Source organism: Notamacropus eugenii, chromosome 2 (genome assembly GCF_028372415.1).
Source record: "Notamacropus eugenii isolate mMacEug1 chromosome 2, mMacEug1.pri_v2, whole genome shotgun sequence".
NCBI lineage: Eukaryota > Metazoa > Chordata > Mammalia > Diprotodontia > Macropodidae > Notamacropus > Notamacropus eugenii.
Window position 1 is genome coordinate 342,122,275 of NC_092873.1, and position 22,955 is coordinate 342,145,229.

At 42.6% G+C, this 22,955-nt stretch overlaps 1 protein-coding gene across 1 annotated transcript; it reads right to left on the minus strand.

Moving 5' to 3' along the window:
* Window positions 1-1,006: 1,006 nt before the first annotated feature.
* On the minus strand, window positions 1,007-11,293 carry MRPL38 (mitochondrial ribosomal protein L38). Its single transcript, XM_072645760.1, has 9 exons — window positions 11,097-11,293; window positions 10,822-11,001; window positions 3,787-3,918; window positions 3,490-3,695; window positions 3,100-3,172; window positions 2,835-2,880; window positions 2,363-2,521; window positions 2,018-2,154; window positions 1,007-1,756 (listed from the first exon to the last, which is right to left on the minus strand). Exons 1-9 carry the CDS (start codon window positions 11,161-11,163, stop codon window positions 1,620-1,622), a joined length of 1,137 nt encoding a protein of 378 aa, XP_072501861.1. The 5' UTR covers window positions 11,164-11,293; the 3' UTR covers window positions 1,007-1,619.
* Window positions 11,294-22,955: the final 11,662 nt, after the last annotated feature.

Here is a 22,955-nt window from a genome sequence, read left to right on the forward strand (position 1 = left end):
AAAAGCTATCATAAGCAAATTAGGGAAGCATGGAAAATTTTAGCTTTTAGATAAGGAAAGAATTTATAACCAAACAAGAGAAAGAGAGCCTTATAGGAGGTAAAATGGCTAATTTTAATTGCATCAAATTTTAAAGTTTTTGTGCAGACAAAACTAATGCAGTCAAAAAAATAGAAAGCAGGAAAATGGGAAAATATTTTTATAGCAAGCATCTTTGATAAAAGCCTCATTTCTCAAATATACAGAGAACTGAGTTAAATTTATAAAAATAAAAGTCATTTCCCAATAGACAAATGGTCAAAGGATATGAGCAGGCAGTTTTCAAAAAAAGAAATCAAAACTATCTACAATCATATGAAAAAATGCTCTAAATCATTATTGATTAAAAAAATACAAATTAAAACAACTCTGAGGTACCATCTCACAACCTACCAGATTAGCTAATATGACAGAAAAGGAAAATGACAATGTTGGAGGGGAGGTGGAAAAATTGGGACACTAATGCATTGTTGGTAGAGTTGTGAACTGATTCAACCATTCTAGAGAGCAATTTGGAACTATGGGCTATAAAATTGTTCCTAGTGACCCAGCAATTCCACTAGTAGGTCTCTGTCCCAAAAAGATCAAAGAAGAAGGAAAAGGACCTCTATGCACAAAAATATTTGTAAAAGCTCTTTTTGTGGTGGCAAAGAATTGGAAATTGAGAGGATACCTATTATTGAGGAATGACTGAATAAGTTGTGGCCTACGACTGTAAAGGAATATTACTGTGCTATAAGAAATGATGAACAGGATGGTTTCAGAAAAACCTGAGAAGACTTATGTGAACAGATACAAAGTGAAGTAAGCCCAACCAAGAACACTGTACGTAGTGCAACAACACTGTATGATGATCAACTCTGAACGACTTAGCTATTCTGATCAATACGATGATCTATGACAATTCCAAAGGACTTATGATGAAAAATACTATCCACCTCTAATGAAAGAACCAATGAAGTCTGAATGCAAATCAAAACATACATTTTTTACTTTATTTTTCTTGGTTCTTTTTTTTTGTCTGTGTTTTCTTTAGCAACATGGCTAACATGGAAATATGTTTTTTGTGGCCTCACATGTACAAACTCTATTACATTGCTTGCCTTCTCAAGGTGGGAGGAGGGGAGGGAAAGAATTTGAAACTAAAACAAAAAATTAATTTTTTTACATGTACTTGAGATATACTTAATGAAATAAATAAAAACATATTGGGGGTGGGGAGGAGAGTATTGCCTGGAACACTGAGAGGTTGGTGTCACATATCCAATACGTGGGACTTGAACCTAGGTTGTTCTGACTTTGAAGGTCAGCTATCTGGTATACCAAGCTGCATATCTGAAATCCCCTTGGTTCACATTCTCTGACTTAGATACCTACAGCTTCTTCTCACTCTCAAACCACTGGATATATAAGAAAAGAATAGGCAGGATAATAGGATCAGGGAAGAGCTCCCAGGGGGCTGATGGCTGGGAGCCTCTAACCTACTGCATGTTGTCCTTAAAAGATGAAGTGGGCTGGGGGGCTCTAAGGGATCATCTCGTCCCTTCCAGGTACCCTGTACACCTGGATGACTCAGTCCTTCAGTAGATGCCATAGGTGGGTTCATCACTGTCTCTGTATCGATCCAAATATCGAAGTGGTTGCTGATGAGGAAACTTCTTCTGTGGGGGATGGTAGGGGGGTGGACGTACAAACTCAAACACTGGCTCCCGCATGTCTGTAAAACAGATAAATGGGCTCAGGAGGATGCTCCCCACCCCCACTAGTCCTCAGATGCCCCAGAGAAGGCATTTCACCAAACCTCCAGATTTCCTACTCATTCCTACCATGTTGTGACAGGGCTCAGAGCAAGGGCCATGGCCCAGCTTGTGTAGACCAGGAAGCAGTATGGTCCCCTGTACCCCTCTCCCTATGGGATCTTGCTCCCTTGCAGCACACAGAGAGGGACTCCCTCCCGAGTCCACTTTGTCCCACTTACCAAGCAGATGGTGATAGACATGAGTGACAGAATCATCCCAGCGGCACTGGAAGAAGGCCAGACCAGCTGGGGTCATGAAGTCCTGGTGCTTCTTATAGAAATCAAATGTGCGGAAGGTTCTCATAGCAAGATGGTAACTACAAAGAGAAGATGAAAGAATCTGAAAAAGTTGCAAGGTCTCACAGATGCCTCATCCTTTCCCAGAATCTACCCCAGAAAAAAATCCTGCAGTTCTTCCCAGCACATTCCCCACTCCAATCAAATTTCAGAAAGCTCAGAGGTCGCTAAGAACAAGACTCAACCATTCCGGGGACACCCAGGGTGAGGCCTCTGGGGAGAAGTTACCAGGGTGTGGGACGGGCATCTTTAGAAAAGTCGATGGGCTCATGCTGCTTGAACAGGAGGAAAGTGAAACGGTGAAAACCAGTTCCTCTTGCAGGGAAGGGTGGGAGGTAGTGGCACATCTCCTGTCCTGCAGACACATCGCTGCCTGGGATGTTGGTCCTAGTCAGGGAGAAAATTGTGTTTCTTGTTCATAGGTAAGCCCTTTCCAATGCCAAGACTCTGAGAGGTGGCATATCACCCCATCTTCATGCCAGCTCCCTCCAGAGCACATGCAGAAATAGGTGTTCGGCAGAGGCGTATGTGCCCCATGTCCACCAAAGTCTCATGTTCATGGCCTTGCCACTGACATTACGCTTCTGTAGAAGTTTATCTACAGAGATGGATTTTCACCCATATTCTTGAATCAGACCCCAGCAGAAACGTCCCTCCCTCCACTCACTGCACCCTCCTTTCCCCACCCCGTTACACTTACACCAGCCAGTGGATGTATTCAGCATCCTGTTCCTGCAAGTGTCCATCTGCATACAAAGAGAAGCGCTTACCATGGAGCAGAGGGAGGACATGGGGTCTGGTGCTTGGCAAGGGTAGACCTTCCATCTGGGACAGCTCTAGGAGTGATCCTGTCTATCATCACTTCCTCTCCACTTCTTGGGCTTTAGTTTGCAGGACAGTTCAATGATACCAGAGGCCCAGGAAAGAAAGGAAGGATAATGGCCTGTCCAGCCAAAGCTACATACCCAAGTTGGTGAGCAGCAAAGTCCACAACGAATCCTTTTCTGCCTCATATGTCACCTCTGGGGGATTAGTGGCCTGCCAAAGAGAAAAGGTGGAAAGAGGCTAGAGTTGGACACAGGACACAAAGACAGGCCAGGGCACAGACTACAGCTCAGGAGGAGCCACCGGGCCTGCCACAGAGAGGCAGGCAGGACCCCCAGAGAGGTGAGCAAGAGGTAGGATCATAAGATTCGAAGCTTGCAGAGATTCTACCTCTCTAAATTGCTCTGAACTGTGCACCTAACACTGCTCTATATTGATGAAGACATCCCCAAAGCTTTGTAACCATGATGCCCTGGGACTGAAACAGAAGGCAGAAAAGCATGTGTGTATGTGGGAAGGGGACACGTTACCTCCGTCGGGGTAACCTCATTCCCCTGGAACACAGGCATCAGCTCTTCTCCTAAATTGTAGGCAACATTCAGTGGAACCCAGGGCACAAATGTGGCCCCATGGAACAGGTCTTGGTAGAGCCCATAGTATTCAGCCAGGCGCTGCTTATGGTAAGGGCCAACAGTCTTCTCCCAATCAGCTTTCACCTCCTCCAGTGGGATTAAGACTGTGAATGGGAGAAGCACATGAGAAGGAGAACTCAGAGAAATGTCTTCATCCTGCCCCACTCCGTCCCTGACCCCTGGAATAGCACTCACCATTGCGGAGGTGGGCAGCCTCCTCCATCCTAGCCCGGTTCTCCCGAAGGATCTTCTTCCTTTCAAGGATCTGCTGTTGCCTCTGGGGTGTCTGGTTGGGAGGAAATCCAATGTCTATTTTGTCTTTAGGATCTGGATGAAAGATAAGTCCATGAGGGTAGAGATTTATATCATGCCTGGCACATTCTCCCAACTATTTTTGGATTAAAATACTTTTATACATTAACATGATTAAAAAACAACAACTGAAGCAATCTTAGAAGTACCCTGATGGTTTCAGAAAAACCTGAGAAGTGAGCAAAACCAGGAGAACAATGTACACCATAATGGCAATGATGCAAGGATAATTAACTGTGAAAGACTTAGCTACTCTGACTGAGGCAATGGTCTAAGACAATTCCAAAGGACACATGATGAAAAATGCTTTCTACCTCCAGGGATAAAACTGATAAACTCTGAGGGCAGATTAAAAACTTTAGTTCTTTGTGTGTTTTCTTTTGCAAAATGGCTAAGATGGAAATATGTTTTGTGTGTGACTTCCCACGTATAACCAATATCGTACTGCTTGCTATTGCAAGAGATGGGGGAGAGGTGGAAGGGAGAGAGGAAATTTGGAACTGAAAATTAAAAAAAAAATAAATTAAAAATTTTTTTTTACATGATTTGGAAATATTTAATGATGTAAACAAAAATATATTTTAAGAAAATATCCTGATACTAAATGGGAATGACCTTCAAGATCATCTAGTATAATCCCACCATTTTACTGAGGAAGAAGCTGCAGTCTAGGGAAGAGAGGGCTTACTCAAAATCAAAGTTAGTGACAGTTCTTAGGTATGGTCTAGATTAAGTAACTTGCCCCATCTAGGCCTCAGTTTCCTCCTCTGTAAAATGAGGGGGTTGGACTAGAGGAGCTCCCAGATTTGCCCCAGCTCTGATCTTCTTTATTTGATATCATAAAGATGCCAGAATGATTCTGCAAGCCAGCCAGGGCCATAAGCAGAAATTATGCAGGAGCTGTAGGTGATGCATGTATGAAAGTAACAGGGAGAATATTCCAGCTGAGGCCTATGTTTCCTCAAATAGGGGAAATGAGGAAGTGGCTTGGGTAGAGGAGAAAAGGCAATGCACCAAGAAGGCCAAAGTACACAAGGTTTTTTTCAGTTTTTATATAAATAATGGTAACATAAATTGCTATTATTTGTTCTTCAGGGAGGTGATGGCATGATCTGCAAGCGAATTGGATTTAAGTGAGGCAGGGCCTTGCAAAGTCACCAGCCTCACTTTCTCTTCCAGAGCCAACTAAGTCCAGTGGCCAAATATGGATCAGGACAACTGGAGGTGGCCCTGGATACAGCAGTAAAGAACTGAAAGAAAAGGGTGTGCCCATAGGTGGGGGAATGGCTGAACAGACTTGGGAGTCTAGAAAAATAGTGAAGCAGACCCAAGACTGAGATTGACCTACTCCCATGCCATCATCACTGGAGCGCTCTCATTTACTGGTACTCTGCCTGGACTCTTCCCCATATGGCTAGCAAACTCCCTGACTGCCTGAGAATAAACCAGCCCATTGCACAGCCTTCATTGTCAGCTCTCTCAGCCTCATTTACCTCACTCCAATTCAGCGTCCACCAGTTCTGCCAGCTCCTTCCACTGGGTCCTCTGGAATTCCCATTCCATTTACGTTCACAGGAGAATAGATGGGAACCTAACTCTTCTTGTCCAGACTCAGTGCCCTCTCCCTTCCTCCTACTCCTTTTTCCTTTCATATTCTTAACTTTTTTAAAAAAAATTATTCTATAAACATGCATTATCACTCCCTTGCTCTGATCCTCAACTGAACAAAAAAAAAAAGAAAACCCCATAACAAATGTGCATAGTCTTACAAAACCAATTCCCACACTGCCTATGTCCAATGATACGTGTACCATTCAGCATTTGCAGTCTTTCTAATTTCTGACAGTTACAAAGACCTGGGCGCCCCTGATACTGCATCCTGGCCATTTTTCCAGTACTGCCGCCACCTTTTCCTGATGCACTGGCCCTGGAGGGAGAGTCAGAATTTCTTTGCCTATTGCCTCCTCAATCACTGCGCGGCAACCCTTCCTCCTTTCAGGTTCATTTTATCCACATTTTTCACCCAATCCAGATCTTGGTGTCTATTACCTACCAGCTCTTCTGTCATTCTCCCTTCTTTCCTATGAATTTGGTCCCTGGATCACAGTTGTCCTACCTTCACCAGTTCCTGCCCTTCTACTAGGAGACATGAATGTATATGGTAATGCTCCCTCAAACCTCCTAACCTCCCAGTTCTTCAGTCTGCTCAGCTCGTAGGACTTCTCCTCTAGTCTACCTCAGCTCCACATGGGGAGGGTCATACTCTTAAGTGTTACAAGTGACCCAATTTCATGATCCAGAAGGCTAAAACTGCTTTATCTGATCACAGCCTCTTATCACTCCAACTCTCTTTCTACCCCTTACATCTCCTAAATCTATACTTCCTCCTCACCACACTCTCCCAGCTGTCCACATCTCAGTACTGTCCCAGGCCATCAGAATACATATGAGGGATTTGTCCCATTTAGGCCTGGGCTCTGTACTGTCACAGTGGCCTCCAAAGCCTCCACCTGTTAGTCCAGGCCATGGCCCCTGCTCTGGCTTCAGTTTCTTCCTTTTCATCAGTTAATTAACTAGTTCAACTCTAGTTTATCTGCTTCTCTCAAACCTTTGCTCCTGCTTTAAGAAGACTCACACTCACACCAGGCCCCACCCCACCCCAGGGGCATCACTCCCACCAATTGCTTCGTCTGCTCTTACCTATACTGAAAAGAAAAAGAAAAAAATCAAGGTGGGAGGGCAAGACCTCTCTGTTACAAAGAGAAACAGTAACCATGGAGATTCACTCTAAGCCAGGAGGGTCCAAAAACCAGCCATTAAATGGAGCTTGGGCAGGGACCTATTGTGGTCCAATCTATGGGCTTCAGAGTGAACTGAGTTTAAAGTTTTAGGAAAGAAAGAGAGAAACAGAGAGAGGGAGAAAGAGAGAAATAAAGAGAAAGAGAGAAAGAAAGCAAAAGAGAAAAAGAGAGAGAGAAAGGAAGAAAAAGAAAGAAAGAGAAAGAAAAAATAGAGAAAAAGAAATCTAGCCAATAAATCCCAAGTTAACTGGGCAGCTTCTGGACACCAAAATTTACCTTCCTTTGGCGAGAAGGAAAGGGAGAGGGAGAGCATGAGCTGAGTTACCCAGCTGGCTCGGTCTCCATTCAGGCAGCTTGGCCTACTCATAGGTTGTGTTTGTCCTTTGTTTTCAAAGAGGACCATGACATCAGGGAAGTTATGACATGACTTGCAGTTGACTTTGATTTGAGCAAGGGAGGGCTGTACAATTTCTAATTAAAGGGTTCATCCCTTGACTGCTTCTTAAAGAGGCCTATTCACTGAATGGGCATTACCTCACTCTACATGAGTGCCTGAAAAAGGCCTTAGCCTAAAAGGGTCAAGGTCTCCCATTGATGCTGGGCCATCTCCAGTCATCCTCATGAATATCTGGTCACTGGATCCAGATGGAACAGGAGGGGAAAGTGAAGAGGGTGACCTTGCACAGCCCTCTCTCACTCAAATCAAAGTCAATTGCAAGTCATGTCATCTTTTCCCTGATGTCATGGTCCTCTTCAAAAACAAAGGACAAATACAACCTGCACAGAATAACTATGGTGGGTCCACTACAACTCTGTGTTATCTAATCTCAAATAGGTCCTCCCTTGCAGGTCCTGGAGTCAGAAAGACCCGAGTTCAAATCTGGCCTCATGTACTTACTGTGTGACTCTGGGCAAGTCACTTAACTTTTTTTATCTCAGTATTTTTAACTGTAAAATAAGCTGGGAAAGGAAACGGCGAACCACTTGAGTACCTTTGCCAAGAAAACCTTAGATGGGGTCAGGAAGAGTTGGGCAAGACTGAAATGACAGAACAACAGGCCCTTCCTGCAGCAAGGCAATGTTGCTACTCCTTTTCTCTTCTGAAGCCTCCTATGCCATACCCCTCCTGACCCTCATACTGGGGCCTCAACTCATTCTTTACTGAGACAATAAAGGCCAGCTACCCTGGTCTCCCTCTTTTTTTAGCATCATCCTCCATTCTCTGGTGAAGAGGGGGCCTTTCTCCTCAATGAGGCCATCTCCTCCATATGTACCCATGACCCCATCCCCTCTCACCTTCTCCAGCAGGTTACCCTCGCAATTGTCTCTTTTTTCTCTTTGATCTCTGATCTCTCTTGATCTATTGGGTTTTTTTCTCACTGCTGACAAACACATGCAAGTCTTCCCCATCCTTAAAAAACCTTCACTAGACTTAGCAAACTCCTAGAAAAAGCCATATATCCTCATAAATTCCATTTTCTCTCCTCTCCATTCACTCCTCAGCCCTTTGCAATCTAACTTCTGACCCCACTGCTCCATTAAAACTGCCCTTTCCAAAGGTGCAAATGATCTCTTAATTGCCCTGTCTTATGGCCTCTTCTCAGTCCTCATTCTTTTTTTTTTTAACCCCCAGTGGCATGTGATCCTGATAACAAACACTTTTTTCCTCTCTGGGTTTTCCTGGCACTTTTTTCTCCTGGTTCTCTTTCTACCTTCTCAGTCTCCTTTGCAGGATCATCAACCATAACAGACCTCTCTAAGACGTATATAGAGAGAGGCTCTATCCTAGTTTTTTTTTTATACTCTCTTGCTAACCTCATCTAAACATCTGGTCACAGCTGCTTTTCTGGGCTTCCACCCTACACCAACAATGTTTGGACTTGATGTTCCATCCAGAACTCATCAAAACCTAAAACCTACCCTATTTCCAGACTTTCATATTTCTGTTGAGAGCACCACCATCCTTCCACTACCCCAGGTCCCCAAGCTCAGTATCCCTCTTTCACACCACACAAATCCAAGGCATTGCTAAATCTACCTTCTCAACATCTCTTAGACCAGTCTCTTCTCTTTACTCACAAAGTCACCACCTTATTTCAAACCCTCATCACCCCTTCCTTGGATTACTGCCTCCTAACTGATCTCCCTGCCTCATTTCTTCCCACTTCAATCTACCTTTCATGTTGTTCAGTCCTGTCTGACTCTCTGTGACCTCTTTTGGGGTTTTCTTGGCAAAGATACTAGAGTGGTTTGTCATTTCCTTCTCCAGTTCATTTTACAGATGAAGAAACTGAGGCAAACAAGGTTAAGCAACTCACCCAGGATCACACGGCTAGTGTCTGAGGCCGGATTTGAATTCAGGAAGATGAGTCTTCCTGATTCCAGGCCCAGCATATCACTTTAAGTTTTGCAAATATGATCTCATTTGATCCTTACAAAATCTCATTCAGGTAGATATTACTTTACAGGTGAAGAACAGAGGTTAAGTATCTGAGGTAGAATTTGAACTCAGAACTGTCTGATTCCAAGTCCATTTATCCTATGCATTTTAATCCCCAGCTGCCCATATGAATAATATGAATGTAACAGAATATTTTCAAACCAGAAGAATAATGAACATGGATTCTGAGATACTAGGAAAGACCTGTATGAAATGGTGACTTATAGTGAAGCATGCCACCACTTCTCAGTAGAAAGGTGGTGGACTATGGATACGATATTAAGTGTATTTTCAGATGGCCAAAGTATTGATTTGTTTTGCTTAAATGTACCTCTGTTACAAGGGAGTGTCCTATGGAAAAGGGAAGTTCTGGGAAGTGAGGGTGATATTTAAAAAACAAACAAGGAATGACAATGAAAATATCTTTAAAAACAAAATCAATGAATTTGAATGTGAGACCTGGGCATGCTGCACAAATATATGGCTCTCCAACTTGAGTTTCCTCTTTCATAAAATGGGATGAAATGATAATATTTGCCTATTTCATAGGATCAGTGGAAGCATTCAATGATACAGTGTGACATGAGTGAGTTCAATAACAGTAACATCTCCTGCTTGAAGGTTTTACATAGCACTTTCCTTGCAATCACCCTATGAGTTAGGTAGTACAAAGATTATCCTCCCCATTTTACAGAAGAGGAAAATAAGGTTCCAAAACCCAAAATGACTTACTCAGGATCATGTCTAAGAAAGAGCAAAAACCTGTATTACCACCTTGGTTCCTACAAAAAGTCAGTAGCATTAATTATCATAGTAACTCTAATACTAGGAACTGAAATTGGGGCAGAGATTGGAGGTCTCTAGTGTGCTTGATTCCCACATCTTCGAGCTCCTTGATTTGGGTACTCCCTCCAAGAATGCAGGTTGCTTACTAACTGCGTGACCCTGGCACGTCACTTAACCGCTGCTTGCCTCAGTTTCCCCGTCAGTAAAATGGGGATCGTAAGAGCATTTAATCTCCAGGGCTGTTGTAAGAATTAAAGGGGATCATCACAGTTAGCATAGTTCCTGGTGCGTATACCCTTACCACCCCCATTTTACAGATGGGAGAAGGCCCAGGGGGTGACGTCATCTGCCTAAGGTTTATAGTAAGACCCCACTCTCATCTCCATCTTCTCCCTGGACGCCCTGGGGGGGGTGAAGCCCTGGGGCTCTCCAGGCAGGCCTCAGTGCCCTCCTTTGTAGACCTGGGATCAAAGGAGGTCACAGCCCCAGAGCCTCAGCGCAGCGCCCGAAATTGGCTGGCATAATTAGAATGATCTCCATTACGCAGATGCACAGACTGACGGCCAAGAGAGGCGACATCATGTCCCTCAGGTGATCGTGAGATGCAATTACCATCTCCACTTTTTTTCAGAATTAATAACCCTGTCCGGGTGCCCTGGGGCAGCTCTCCTGGAAGGCCCGTTTAATGGGTAAAACGAGGCGGAGCTGGAAGCCAGCACGCGCAGCTCTGCCTTTACCTAGGGTGGAGTGCCGGGAGGAGGAGCAGAAGAAGGGATAGAGGGCAGAGACCAAGGGGGCGGGGCGGGGCGGGGAGGGGCGGGGCCTGGCGAGTCTCGCGGCCTGGCGAGTCTCGCGACGATAGGGAGCAGAGCCCGAGGCGCTCTGGCGCACCTGAGGGCTGCCGGAAGTAGTCGCGGTAGCTCTTCCACCAGTGCGGGGCGTTCGCCTCGCGCTCGGCGCAGCGCCGGTAGCGGTCGAAACTGCGATACTTCTCCAGGTTCTCCAGCGCGCTCACGTCGATGTTCTCATTGGGCATGGGTCCCAGCGGGGCGGACCGGCGCCTCAAGACGGCTGCGGGGCGGAGAGAACCAGGGAGTCACTGGCAGAAAGACAGAGCGCCACTCCGACCCCAACCAAGGCCCCGTTTCCCCGTCCCAGCCCCTCACCCGCGGTGCAGAAGCCGCGGGCACTCCGCGTGCCGTACAGCGTGACTCTCCACCAGGGCGCCGCCATCTTCCCTAGGGCCTCCGCGTCAGCGCTGCCGCCAGGACCCCAAAGAGGCGGCCTGTGTGCTGCCTGAGCGGAGAGGCCCGCGCCTGGTTGGCCCCGCCCTCCGGACCCCTTGCGTCACAGGGACGTGCCCCCGAGGCTGAGAACCAAAGGGAAGGGGGCGGGGCAGAGCCGTGTACTCGGATGTCAGGGACCGCTCAGCCTCGAGCCTTGGTTGCTTTCGCCTCCCTCCAGCTCCCACTCAGCAACGTCAGGTTTCTCCCCAGCCTCGTTCCCTCTGTGTCCCTCCCCAAATAACCAGGTCAGATCAGCAAACATTCATTAAGCATTTACCATGTTCCAGGAAAGATGCTAAGTAGTTATCTAGCATGTATTAAGTGCCTACTTTGTGCCTGGCGCTATGCCAAGCATTGACGATTGAAAGACAAAAAAAATCCCTTTTCTCCCGGATCTCAGTCTGATTGTGGATGGTTCCAACAACCGCATGCAAACCAGATATATGCAGGACAGATTGGGAGTCATGACCAGAGGGGAAGCTGGAAAGGGCATCGAGGGAAGCCGGGAGGCAGAGGCAAGGTGGAGGAAGAGAACTTGTACTTGGGCATCTGCCAGTCGTGGGAGGGTCCAGTCCAGTGGGAGGAACTACAGAGGGGCCGCAGAGAGTATGTGGAGGGGAATTAGATGTAAGAAGGCAGGAAAGGCCAGAGCGGGCCAGGTTAAGAAAAGCTTTAAAATCCAAGCAAGATTTTATATTTGATCCTGGAGGGAACAGGGAGTTGATGAAGTTTATTACATGAAGAGTGGGAGTGAGGAGGCTGGAGAGATGGAAGTACAGGAACTCCAAGATTGGAGTTCCCTGCGTGGGTCATCTGGAAAAAGAATTCAGGGACCTGAGCATTGCTGAGGTCAAGGTGGTAGAAGTTTATTAGGCTTTTCAGCCAGCAAGAGATCTTAGGGAACCTGCAGTTTGAATGGGGTACAGGTAAAGTTTATATAGGATATTGTATAGTAAAACATGCCAAATATGTTACATAGGTGATTCATGGCAGGATTTGGGAGTTGGTAGGGAGTATAACCTCTTCTTACCATATAACCTGGAATAAGTCAGCTTTTGTATGAGCAGTGGTCCCCCTACCTTGTAAATCTCAACTGGAATAGAATCAGCACCTGGTGCTTTGCCACATGAAAGGAGCCTAATGGCCCTCAAAACCTCTTCTTCAGTTGGAAGTTCAGCTAGTGAGGGATTGACTTCAACCTGAGGTAAATGGTCAATGGCCTCAGCATTGATTGATGACCGTATGTTGAGAGCACCATGGAAGTGTTCAGCCCATCTCTCTAGGATCTTCTCCTTATCTCTAATCAATGTGGTTCTATCAGTACTGAGTAGTTGTGATGTACCACAGGTTTTTGGTCCATAAATAGCTTTTAGGGAGTCATAAAAGCACTTTGGATTGTTACTATCAGCATAAAACTGAGTTTCATCTGTCTTCTTATTGAGCCAGGAATCCTGCATCTCTCTAAGCTGTGCTTGTACTTTCCTTTTGATGGAATTAAAGCAGAATTGAAACAGCACAAAGTAAATGTAGGATGTGCAAATTTGGAGTATCTACCCCAAATGTTCACATGGATTATCTGTGCCCTATCTGTGGTAGAGCATTCCGAGTTTGCATTGATCTGATCAGCCACAGTTGAACACATTGAAACTTGAGTTTATCATGGTGATGTCATTTTGGTCCTCTTTCAGAATGAAGGACAGCAGCCAGGGAGTGGTTAATTCTTAAAGGAACATGCACTTTTGGTATCTACAGTGAAGGTATTTTACCCAGAGTTCATCAGGAAATAGCCCAAGGAGGGGCTAAATGGAGGTGAGGTTTTAGGCCTGAACCATCACTAAGTCAACTAATGGTCAGGACTGACTAAGGAATACCAGGCTGCTCCCATCAATGCCTTGTTAGACAAGGTAAATGTAAGGGAGTATACGTATGTCTAAGTCTAAGATACATATGGTTGGTTAGTTTGTAATAAATGTCATTATGACCCCATACACAGCCAGTTAAGCCAGGACACAGCTGGCTCAAACTAATAAATTCTATACGTGCAGCTGTCTACTGTAGCAGGAAGGGAGATAACAGTTTTTGCTGGGGCGGGCTGTGTCCTTGGGCTGGGGAGAAACTGCCTGAGACAGTGTTTTGAGGCTAGGGAGAAATGTAATTTTTACGGAGAAGTGTGATTTTAGGATTAGGATCCAAGGACATGCACCCAAGCACCCCATCAGAAGGGGAGTTGGTGATGTCAGCATACCTGTACTTTAGGAAGCTCAATTTGGCCCGATTGGAGGATGGACTAGAGTGGCAGAGACAAGAGGGGCAAGACCAGTAAGAAGACAATTTCAGTAGTCCAGACTTGAGATGATAAGGCTTGCACCAGTTCTGTTGGCAGTGTCAAAAAAGAGAATGGAGAGGATGTATAGGAGAGATGTTATGAATTTAAGATTTTATGTTAGGACAAGCCTGCATTGGTGTGCTAATTACTTGGAGGAAAAGTAAACATGAAATTTGTTGAATAATTCAATAAAACATATAACTTATATTTTAAAAAAACTACTTTTAAAGATACCTTTAATATATAATGATTTCCTTTCGCTGTAATCACTTGATTTTCATGATTTGGCAATGAATTCACAAGATTTGTGACATTCTTTAATTCATCAGGAAACAGCTTAAGCATTGATGAATGTTCATTTTTCCAAGTCTAACCTTTATTATAGGTCATATATTTATATCTTTGTTACATATATATTACATATACTATATGATGTATATAATAACATAATAATTTATACATAGATTATATATTTATAATGTGTATGTGTTCGTCCTTCGTTGCCGAAGAATCCCATGCCATCAGAGAAATGATGAAGTGACTTGCACTTGACTTTGTTTTGAATGAGGGAGGGCTGTGCAGGTCACCAGCCTCACTTCTCCTCCAGAGCCATCTGAATCCAGAGACCTGATATTCCTCAGGATGAGTGGACATGACCCAGGATGAGGCAATTGGGGTTAAGTGACTTGCCCAAGGTCACACAGCTAGTGAATGTCAAGTGTCTGAGGTGAGATTTGAACTCAGGTCCTCCTGACTCCTGCACTATCCACTGTACCACCTAGCTGCCCATATATTTATAATGGGTTTTCATGAAAGCTCGTGTGCTATTTAAACATATTCATATTAATTTCTTGGATAAATTTCTTAATCTTTTGTGATCTGAGGCATGGGACAAGGTTGTGTTGCAGTTGTCCATCTCCATTTGGGGATTTCTGTAATTCCAAAACAATTCTGCTTCTCAGTGTATGGGTAAAGGGTTGGGGCTAGAAGAGTGCTGATTGAATATATCAAATCACCCTTTTCCATTAATGTAAGTATGAAGATAATAAGTTCTGATATCCAAGAGAGAATATTTCTCCACTTAATCAGTTATAGGCTTTTGACTAAGTGAAGAAAAAGTCTTTGATCAACTGGAGCGACATCACATAAAAAGTGTTCAGATTAGCTTATTAAATTTTGTTATGCCCTGTGGGGTTTGTATAAAACAAGGAGCTAGTTAAGAACTCAAATATCTGTCAGCACAGAGGAAACATTTGGGCCAGGGATAACCCCAAGAAGGACCTTTTTGAGGGTAGAAGAGTATGTACATCTTAGCCTTGGCCTTTGCCTCTTTTCCCCAATGGCTGGGAAGAACACCTTGTTAACTTTGGAAGCTCAGGGGATTTTGACTTTTCCTTTTTTAAAAAATTTATTATTATTTTTAGTAGCATCCCTGCTACAGCAGTGGTTCTGTTGTACCCCATAGTGTCTGCAATGGATCCCAAGGGCGGACTAGACAGTTTCACATCTCAGCCAAAAAACCCAAAACACAGCAGGTTAAAAAACAAACAAAATACTACATTATAATTAAGGAGAATGTATTGAGGATTCCAAGAAAAAGATTGCCAGGAATTGTGAGTTACCCCTTTTCCACATGTGGTCAATAAACTTGAGCCCTTTACCCTGGACTTTTTACGTACTGGGAGACTCTTTGGGGTATATTTTATATGAACTGTTCCTCCTGTTTATCAACTTTAACCCTTTATAAAAGCTAATTATGTCTAAGTGACTAATTGATAACTGACTGATAATCAATGAAGGAAACACTAATGGAGCCTAAAGAGTTTTCACTAGAAAAACAACCCCATATAGTCCATCAGGAACTATGGAGTCCTGAGTGAATGCCCTGGGTACCCAATCCATCAGTGAAGGTGAGAGTTGGGATAATAGTTCCAGATTAGAGGTTCTTCACCTGGGGTCTATCAACTTGTTTTAAAAAATATTTTACAATGATTTCAATATAATTGGTTTCCTTTGTAATCCCACGTATTTGATTTTATGCATTTAAAAACATTCTGAGAAGGGATTCATAGACTTCATCTGACTGCCAAAGAAGTCTATGACACATTAAGAACCCCTGCTCTAGAGACTACATATACTACATCAGGAAATCAATATCTTTATCAGTTATTTCCTTAACAAGACACCCCACTGGAAGTAAAAAAAAAAAAAAAAAACAACTAAAAAAAATCACTTTTTGCTGTGTGGATATTTTACAGTCTAATAAAAATGCCTGCATCTTACAGGCTCACCTGGAATTCTTCTGACAATGGTTTTAGAGTAGCTTTGAATGGAAAAAAATTGATTTCATCAGTAAAATTCAATCTTCAGTAGCAAGTTTTTGGATTGTTTTGCCCATGACAAACATGTTTTCTTCATTGGAATGGTTAGCAGCTTTTTTTTTTTTTTTACCACTGTTCATTCAAGAAGATTATGCTGTACTATAGAGGATGAAACAATAACAGCCCCTGCATCTGCTGTGTCATTTGGAAAATCTTTCCTTGTTTTAGGATTAATTAGTCTATTAGCAGCAATAGTAAATTTTCTGCAGCACTTTCTTTTGTATATCAGTGCAACTAATTCTATTTCATTGTGGGCCTGAATGATCTAAATGCTTAACTTCTCACAAACAGCCATTGCAATATCTCCAACAATCATAGAAATTTTTTTCAATTATTAGTTCCAACAATAATTGAACTCAATTGAATTATACTCTTTTAAGAGCTACAACTTTTGCACATTTCCTTGAAGTAATATACATTCTTAAAATGAATAATACAGATAACATGTATATATTACATGTATATAATGTGTATATATATATATATATATAATACAGATAAAATGGATAACAATTAAAAACATGACAAAAAAGTGCAATGAAACCTCTTTGGTGCCAAATCCATCTCTGAGCTTATGGAAAACTAACCAAAGTTGGGGAAACCTGCTCAATCTAAATTTATCTGGTCAAGGACAGATGTTCTTTGTCAGTAGAAGCACACAGTCATCACCATTGCTGTCACAAAATGAAACCATATCAAAATTATTGCTTAAGTAACCTCAGCCTGGTGTGGCTCTCCATTCTTGCTCTCTAGACTACTTCACACATTCAATCGGTACTCATGCTGGCAGGCTTGGGGCTCCCAGAGCTGGATACACCTTCCTGCTAAACCTCAAAACTCAAGTTTCAGGGGTAATCCTGATGTGGGAAGAATATATTTATGTTACTCAACATTGTAACATCTGGACCCCCAGTGAATGCTTTACATTTACACAAAATCAGTCAACATAATACCATAAACTTTTTTGTTCAAATAAAATTGTTTTTTTTACTAAATAATTAATCCCACAACTTATTAGTGCTTTATGTTATAAATGTGTTACATAAATAAATAAAAACAGGAACCCAGTACAATTAAACTAATCTTTCTATATTTACTGAACATTATTATTTGTTTTATGCTGTTACTGTATAGATTATAGCATTTCATTAGGAAAAAGAGATAATTAGGTGGATGATAAACCTGGTGAGGAGTCAAAGTGGGGGATTCATACTTAGTTTAATATTTAAATATCAGTAATTGGTATTAAGTTGTCAATGCTGCAAGACAACATAAAATAAAAATCTAATCTTGAATCATTTCCTGTACAGAGTAAGAGTGTTTTAAGGGGAGGTGTGGATGCTTTCAGATTCATCAGCAAGAAAACCATGAATGTACTTGTAAAATGTGATTTAGACTTTTAGTGGACCAAAATATTGATGGAGCAAACAGTTTTCCTTATCTGTGGTAGAGTTATAGATTTAAAGCTGTTAAAGATCTTAAAGATCATCTAGTTTAAGGGTTTTAGTTTGACATCATTAACTGTTTTTTAGATTTAAGTATTTTATTTTTTTAAGTTATGTGTAAAAACAATTTTCAACATTCATTTAAAAAAATTTTTGACTTCTAAATTCTTTCTCTCCCTTTCTCCCCCCTCAATTGAGAAGACAAATAATTTGATATAGGTTATACATGTGCAGTCATGACATTAATTCTTAAACATAAAACATTTGCTAAATGATAAGACAAAAACAATAATAAACATAACTTTTACTTCCTAGAAAACAAGATCAGGAATAATAAAAATATAACAATCCATCCCTAAAACTTGACTATACTCTTCCCGTCTGGATGCTGTCCATAGGAAAGAGTTGGCACACACTTCAGAAACCTCAGAGGTAGATACTGGAAGGTATAAGCCCCATGTGCCTGGGGCAATTCATGACGACAGCAGGTCTTAATGTCCTGAATCTCGTGAAATAATAGTTTTAACATATATTACCTGCTGAACAAAATGACTTTTCTGCTAATCTTGGTCAAACTCTTTTAGCACGCAGCAGTTCTTGGCTGGGTGCTCAGAAAGTGTTATGCTCTTTCAGTGACAAATACTTCCCTTAAGCAGAACTGTTAAATTCCATTTTACTGATGGCAAAGAATTGGAAATTGAAGGAATGGTCATCAATTGGGGAATGACTGAACAGGTTGTTGTATATGAATGTTATGGAATACTATTTTGCTATAAGAAATGATGAGCAGGATGCTTTCAGAAGAACCTGGAAAAACTGACATGAACTGATGCAGAGTAAAGTGATCAGAACCAGGAGAACATTGTACAAAGTAACAACATTGTGCAACGATCAGCTATGATTGACTTAGCTATTCTCAGCAATACAATGAATCCAAGACAATTCCAAAGGACTGCTATCCATCTCCAGAGAGAAAATCGACTGAATGCAGATAGAAGCATACTTTTTCTTTGCTTTCTTTATTTTTCTTGTGTTTTTTAAAATGTTTTCTTTCACAACATGACTGATGTGGAAATATGTTTTGCATGACTGCATATGTATAATCTATATTATATTGCTTGCAGTTACAATGTGGGGGGAAAAAGGAGAGAATTTGGAACTCAAAATTTTAAAAAATCCCACAAATGTTAAAAATTGTTTTTACATATAACTGGGGGAAAAAGAATAATTTTTTTAAAAAAAGAACTGTTAAGCTCTTTAGAATTTTTTTTTCTGGGACTTTGAGGAGTTTCTTCCTCTCAAGCTATGGATAGTCATAGGACCATGGGGCCTTTCCAACCCTTTCAAATCTCTTCAAATGCCAAGAGATTCTTTGTTCCATCAGCTCTCAGAAAAGCTTCTCACAGCAAAGCAGTTGCAAAACGTGTCTTTCCTTCCTGTTTCTCCCTGGAACCAGAAATGACAGTAGAGGGCAACACAGGTGCTCCTAAGAGGTTTCCCTTTTCTTAGTCTTTTTTTTTTTTTTTTAGTCAGTGTGTCTGATTCTTTGTGATCCCATTCGTTGTTTTCTTGGCAAAGATACTGGGAGTGGTCTGCCATTTCCTTCTCTTGCTTATTTTACAGATAGGGAAACTGAGAAAAACAGGGTTAAGTGACTTGCCCAGGGTCATGCAGCTAGTAAGGGTCTGAGGTCACATTTGAATTCAGGAAGAATCTTCCTGCCTGCAGGCCCAGCACTCTATTCACTGCACCACCCAGCTGTCCCAAAGTGAGTTATTGTCTGACACCCCCCCTCTCCCGTAGCATGACAATGCTGTCCATGGGGTTTTTTTGGGCAAAGATACTAGAGTGATTCGCCATTTCCTTCTCCAGTGGATTAAGGCAAACATAGGTTAAGTGACTTGCTGGTGGGAAGGGTGGGGGTGGTCATACAGCTGGTAAGTGTCTGAGGTGGGATTTGAACTCTGGTCTTCCTGACTCCAGGCCAGGTGAGGGAGCTGTCTGGAGCTCTATCTGCTGTATCGCCCAGCTGCCTCTTTTCTTAGCCTGCAGAGGGTGCTAAAGAGCAATAGGCCCAGAGAGTTCTTCCAAAAGTGTCAGGATCCAGCTCTGCTTCAAGGAGACAATCAGCATGTCTCTCAGCAAGTCTGCTGCAGAGCTGTCTCGTTGGCTCAGCTCCTGAAAGCTTTGACATTCTATAGCCATTCATTTTTCTCCTGGGCCTGCACGCCCTGCTCTCTTTATCGGCTCTTCTTTTGCCTGCTTCTTCCTGTAGTGTCTTCTCTGACTGTTAATGCCCCCAATCCGTGATGCCTCATACGCAGTGATCCCAGGAGTCTTTATATAATCTCACCGTCTCCAAACAGCTGTTTGATTGTATGATTTCTCACTTGTAACCTTCAAAACTCTAAAAAACAGTCACACAATGGACCACAACATCCAGCAATCATCATTACGTTAACATCATTCTGCCTTCAAATATCCTCTCATTACAGTCTTTTAACATAACAGTTTGTCTCTCAAAATTTTATGAGAAGCTATCTTTTTTCTCAAATAGATTTTTTCTTTCTAGCAACATTCTTTTTTTTTTTCTGCTTAGTAACCAAAATATGAACCACATAGGAAAGGGGCAGTAACTTACACTCATCCCAAATAACAAACCACTATAGCTCTATACTATACTGCCCACTTAAAGGGCCCTACTATGCTTTTCTAACAGCATCTGGCAGTAATTGCTGTTGTGGTTTGTCCTTCCTTCTCGAAGAGGACTGTGACATCAGGAGGATGACACCATGACTTGCAAGTGAATTGGATTTAAGTGAGGCAGGGCTGTGCAGTTACCAGCTTCACTTTCTCCTCCTGAGCCATCTGGGACTGGTGGCCAGAAGTAGATGAGGATGACTGCAGATGGCCCTGGATGCAGTGGGAGACCTTGGCCTTTATAAGCTAAGGTCTTTCTGAGGTCTCACTTTGACAGAAGCAATGCCCATGCTGTAGTTTGCCACTGCATAGGGAATAAGGGATCACTTTTGGTGTGTAGGGAATATGAGGGCCCCTCTCCCCATCTACTGGTTCCTACCTGGGTGCCCAGAAGAGCTAGTGTTCGTTCTCAGAGCCAGATATGGGGAATGGGAGGCCATCAAGGGGAGTAGGGTGATGGAATATATTCCTTTCCATAAACTCATCACTTTCTGGTTTAAGATCATCCTTAAGTCATCCCAGTAGCTGAATGCCAATTCACCACCAGGGAGCAGCAGCATCCCAGGAAAGTCCTCAAAGTCCCACTGACTCATGTAACCAAACCTCTAATCTTGGGACGCAGGACTGAGACAAAGGTGAAATTTTTGGATTGGCCTTGGGCAAAATTGTGTAGTAAGTGGACTTTCTTTTTTTGGAGGGGAACAAGCCTGTCATAAGTGACCATTTCTTGTCTCAAGGTGACATTATTCCTCTCATTTTTGCTCAACTGTCAACAGCTAAGGTATTTATTTATTGGTATCATGGTTTAAACAGCAGTCCCTAGACTGTTGTGTCTAGAGCATACTCTTTGGAATACTGAATCTGGGCTCCAGGCTACTTTCCAGGAAACATGCTCAGTCCCACATGAGTAGTGTCTAGGACTTCCCTCTTCCTGTTTCATGACTGGGGTTGAAGTTGGGGAGCCGCATTGGAGAAGAATGGGGCTTGAATCAGGAACCAAAATACTTGAACCTCTTCAGCAGACTTTCAAAGAAGTGACTATATATAACCTTTGGTTCTCTTTTACTTCCTCTTCCTAGGACATGGTCCATGTAACATTTTTACTCTACCAGAAATGGATGCCTTTCACATGATTCACACTGACAGCCAGGACAGACAGGGACTTGGCTAGATGAGCCAGAGCCTAGGTCTGTGGTTGTTTCTTTTACTTTCTGTTTCTTTGAGCATGGGTGATTTATCAGTGATCCTGAGACAGATGTTTCCAGCTTTGGAGGCAATCTTCTGAGTGAGAAGGTTAGAAGCCCCTAATTACAGGCAGGGTCAGCAGGAGTTCAGGATGCACTCCCCAGAGTTTCTACATCATTTCTTCCCACTGACAGGAAGAGCCTAGCTCCCTGGCCTGACTTGCTAGAAAATATGAACCTCAAAGGAGGTAGTACATTGCAGAATAGAAATGCCTATTAAAGAGTCCTGCAAAAGCTTCATCTTTTGATGTTTTGAGCATCACCTTCCTTGGAAGAATATAAAAGTAGTTATAGCTACATAACTTGGTCAAGGTATGCTTGTCCTGTGAGTTAAACTTTTTTTGTTTGAAGGAAATAATTGTCCTATGGCAGATCTACACTACCCCGTATATTGAATACTTTTCTAATTCCTATTTTGAGGAAACCCTAGTCAAACCTAAGCTTTAAGTGATTCTCCCCAAGGGTCTGGGGTAGAAGTGTAAAGATCCAGAAAGTCTGAGAAGAAAAGATAGGAAGAAAGAAAGAAAGAGAAGGAAGGAAGGAAGGAAGGAAGGAAGGAAGGAAGGAAGGAAGGAAGGAAGGAAACAGCTCAACAAAGTTTACCCTGTGAAAATACTTGAGACCAACATGTCTGTTTTCTATGTGTTACCTTACCAGGCAGGTGCACTAGACACAGAGGAATCCTGTTTACCAAAAGAAGCCAATCAGGAGTCTCTATATAGTGAGTCTTGTACACTCCCAGATGCTTTTCCTGGTGTTCTCTGACTGACCTAGCTGAGCTGCACCCCTAACTGGCCTAAATCAGCCTTGAAGTCAACTTCCCGAAAAATAGTTTGCTTCTGTTTCCCACCAGTTTCTGGGACTGTCCATTCTTTACCCCAAGCCCTTCCCAAACTTCTCCATTGGAGTTTTTCAGGCATAAATTGTCCCTGTCTCTCCTAGGTTGTGAGCTTTGTACTTTGTGCTGGGGTCCCTTGGCACTAATGTCTGATTTTCCTTCTCAAAAGAACTTTTCTGTTTTCAGTTCAACTTGGATTCCTCTGCATTTTGAGGAGTGAGTTTTGCCTGGTTGGCAAAACACATCAACATCTGACAATTTATACAATAAATGAAGTTCCTTTTCCTCCCTCACGTGACTACAGTGTATTAGATTTTCTTTTTCAATGCTACTTTTGCCCCCTCATGCACATTGACTCCGTTACTTCTCCCCACCCCCAAACAAAATGAAACAGTTTTTGCCTGTGTTATTACTTTTGAGCTGGAATGACCAGATGAAGGCAGCCAGAATGGTGAAAGGCCTTGAGGTCCTGCTATGTGAGGAGTGGTTGAAAGAACTGGATATGTTTAGAAGGAAAGACTTAGGGGGGAAACATGAAACAAGGACTCCAGAGTTTATGCTTTTTTCACTTTATAACTAATCAAGTTAATCAATATTATTGTGCTTCAGTTTCCTCATCAGTAAAAAGGGGGGTAATACAGGATGTCCCAAATGTCTTGGTGCAGTTTTAAGCTAAAGTGTAAAGTATTGTAAAGTATGCTCACTGTATCAACCTTATAAAATTGTTGCAAAGATCAAATGAAATAATATATATGTGACACCTCCACTCCATACCTATTGGGTTAGTGATTCCTTGGAGGATAGC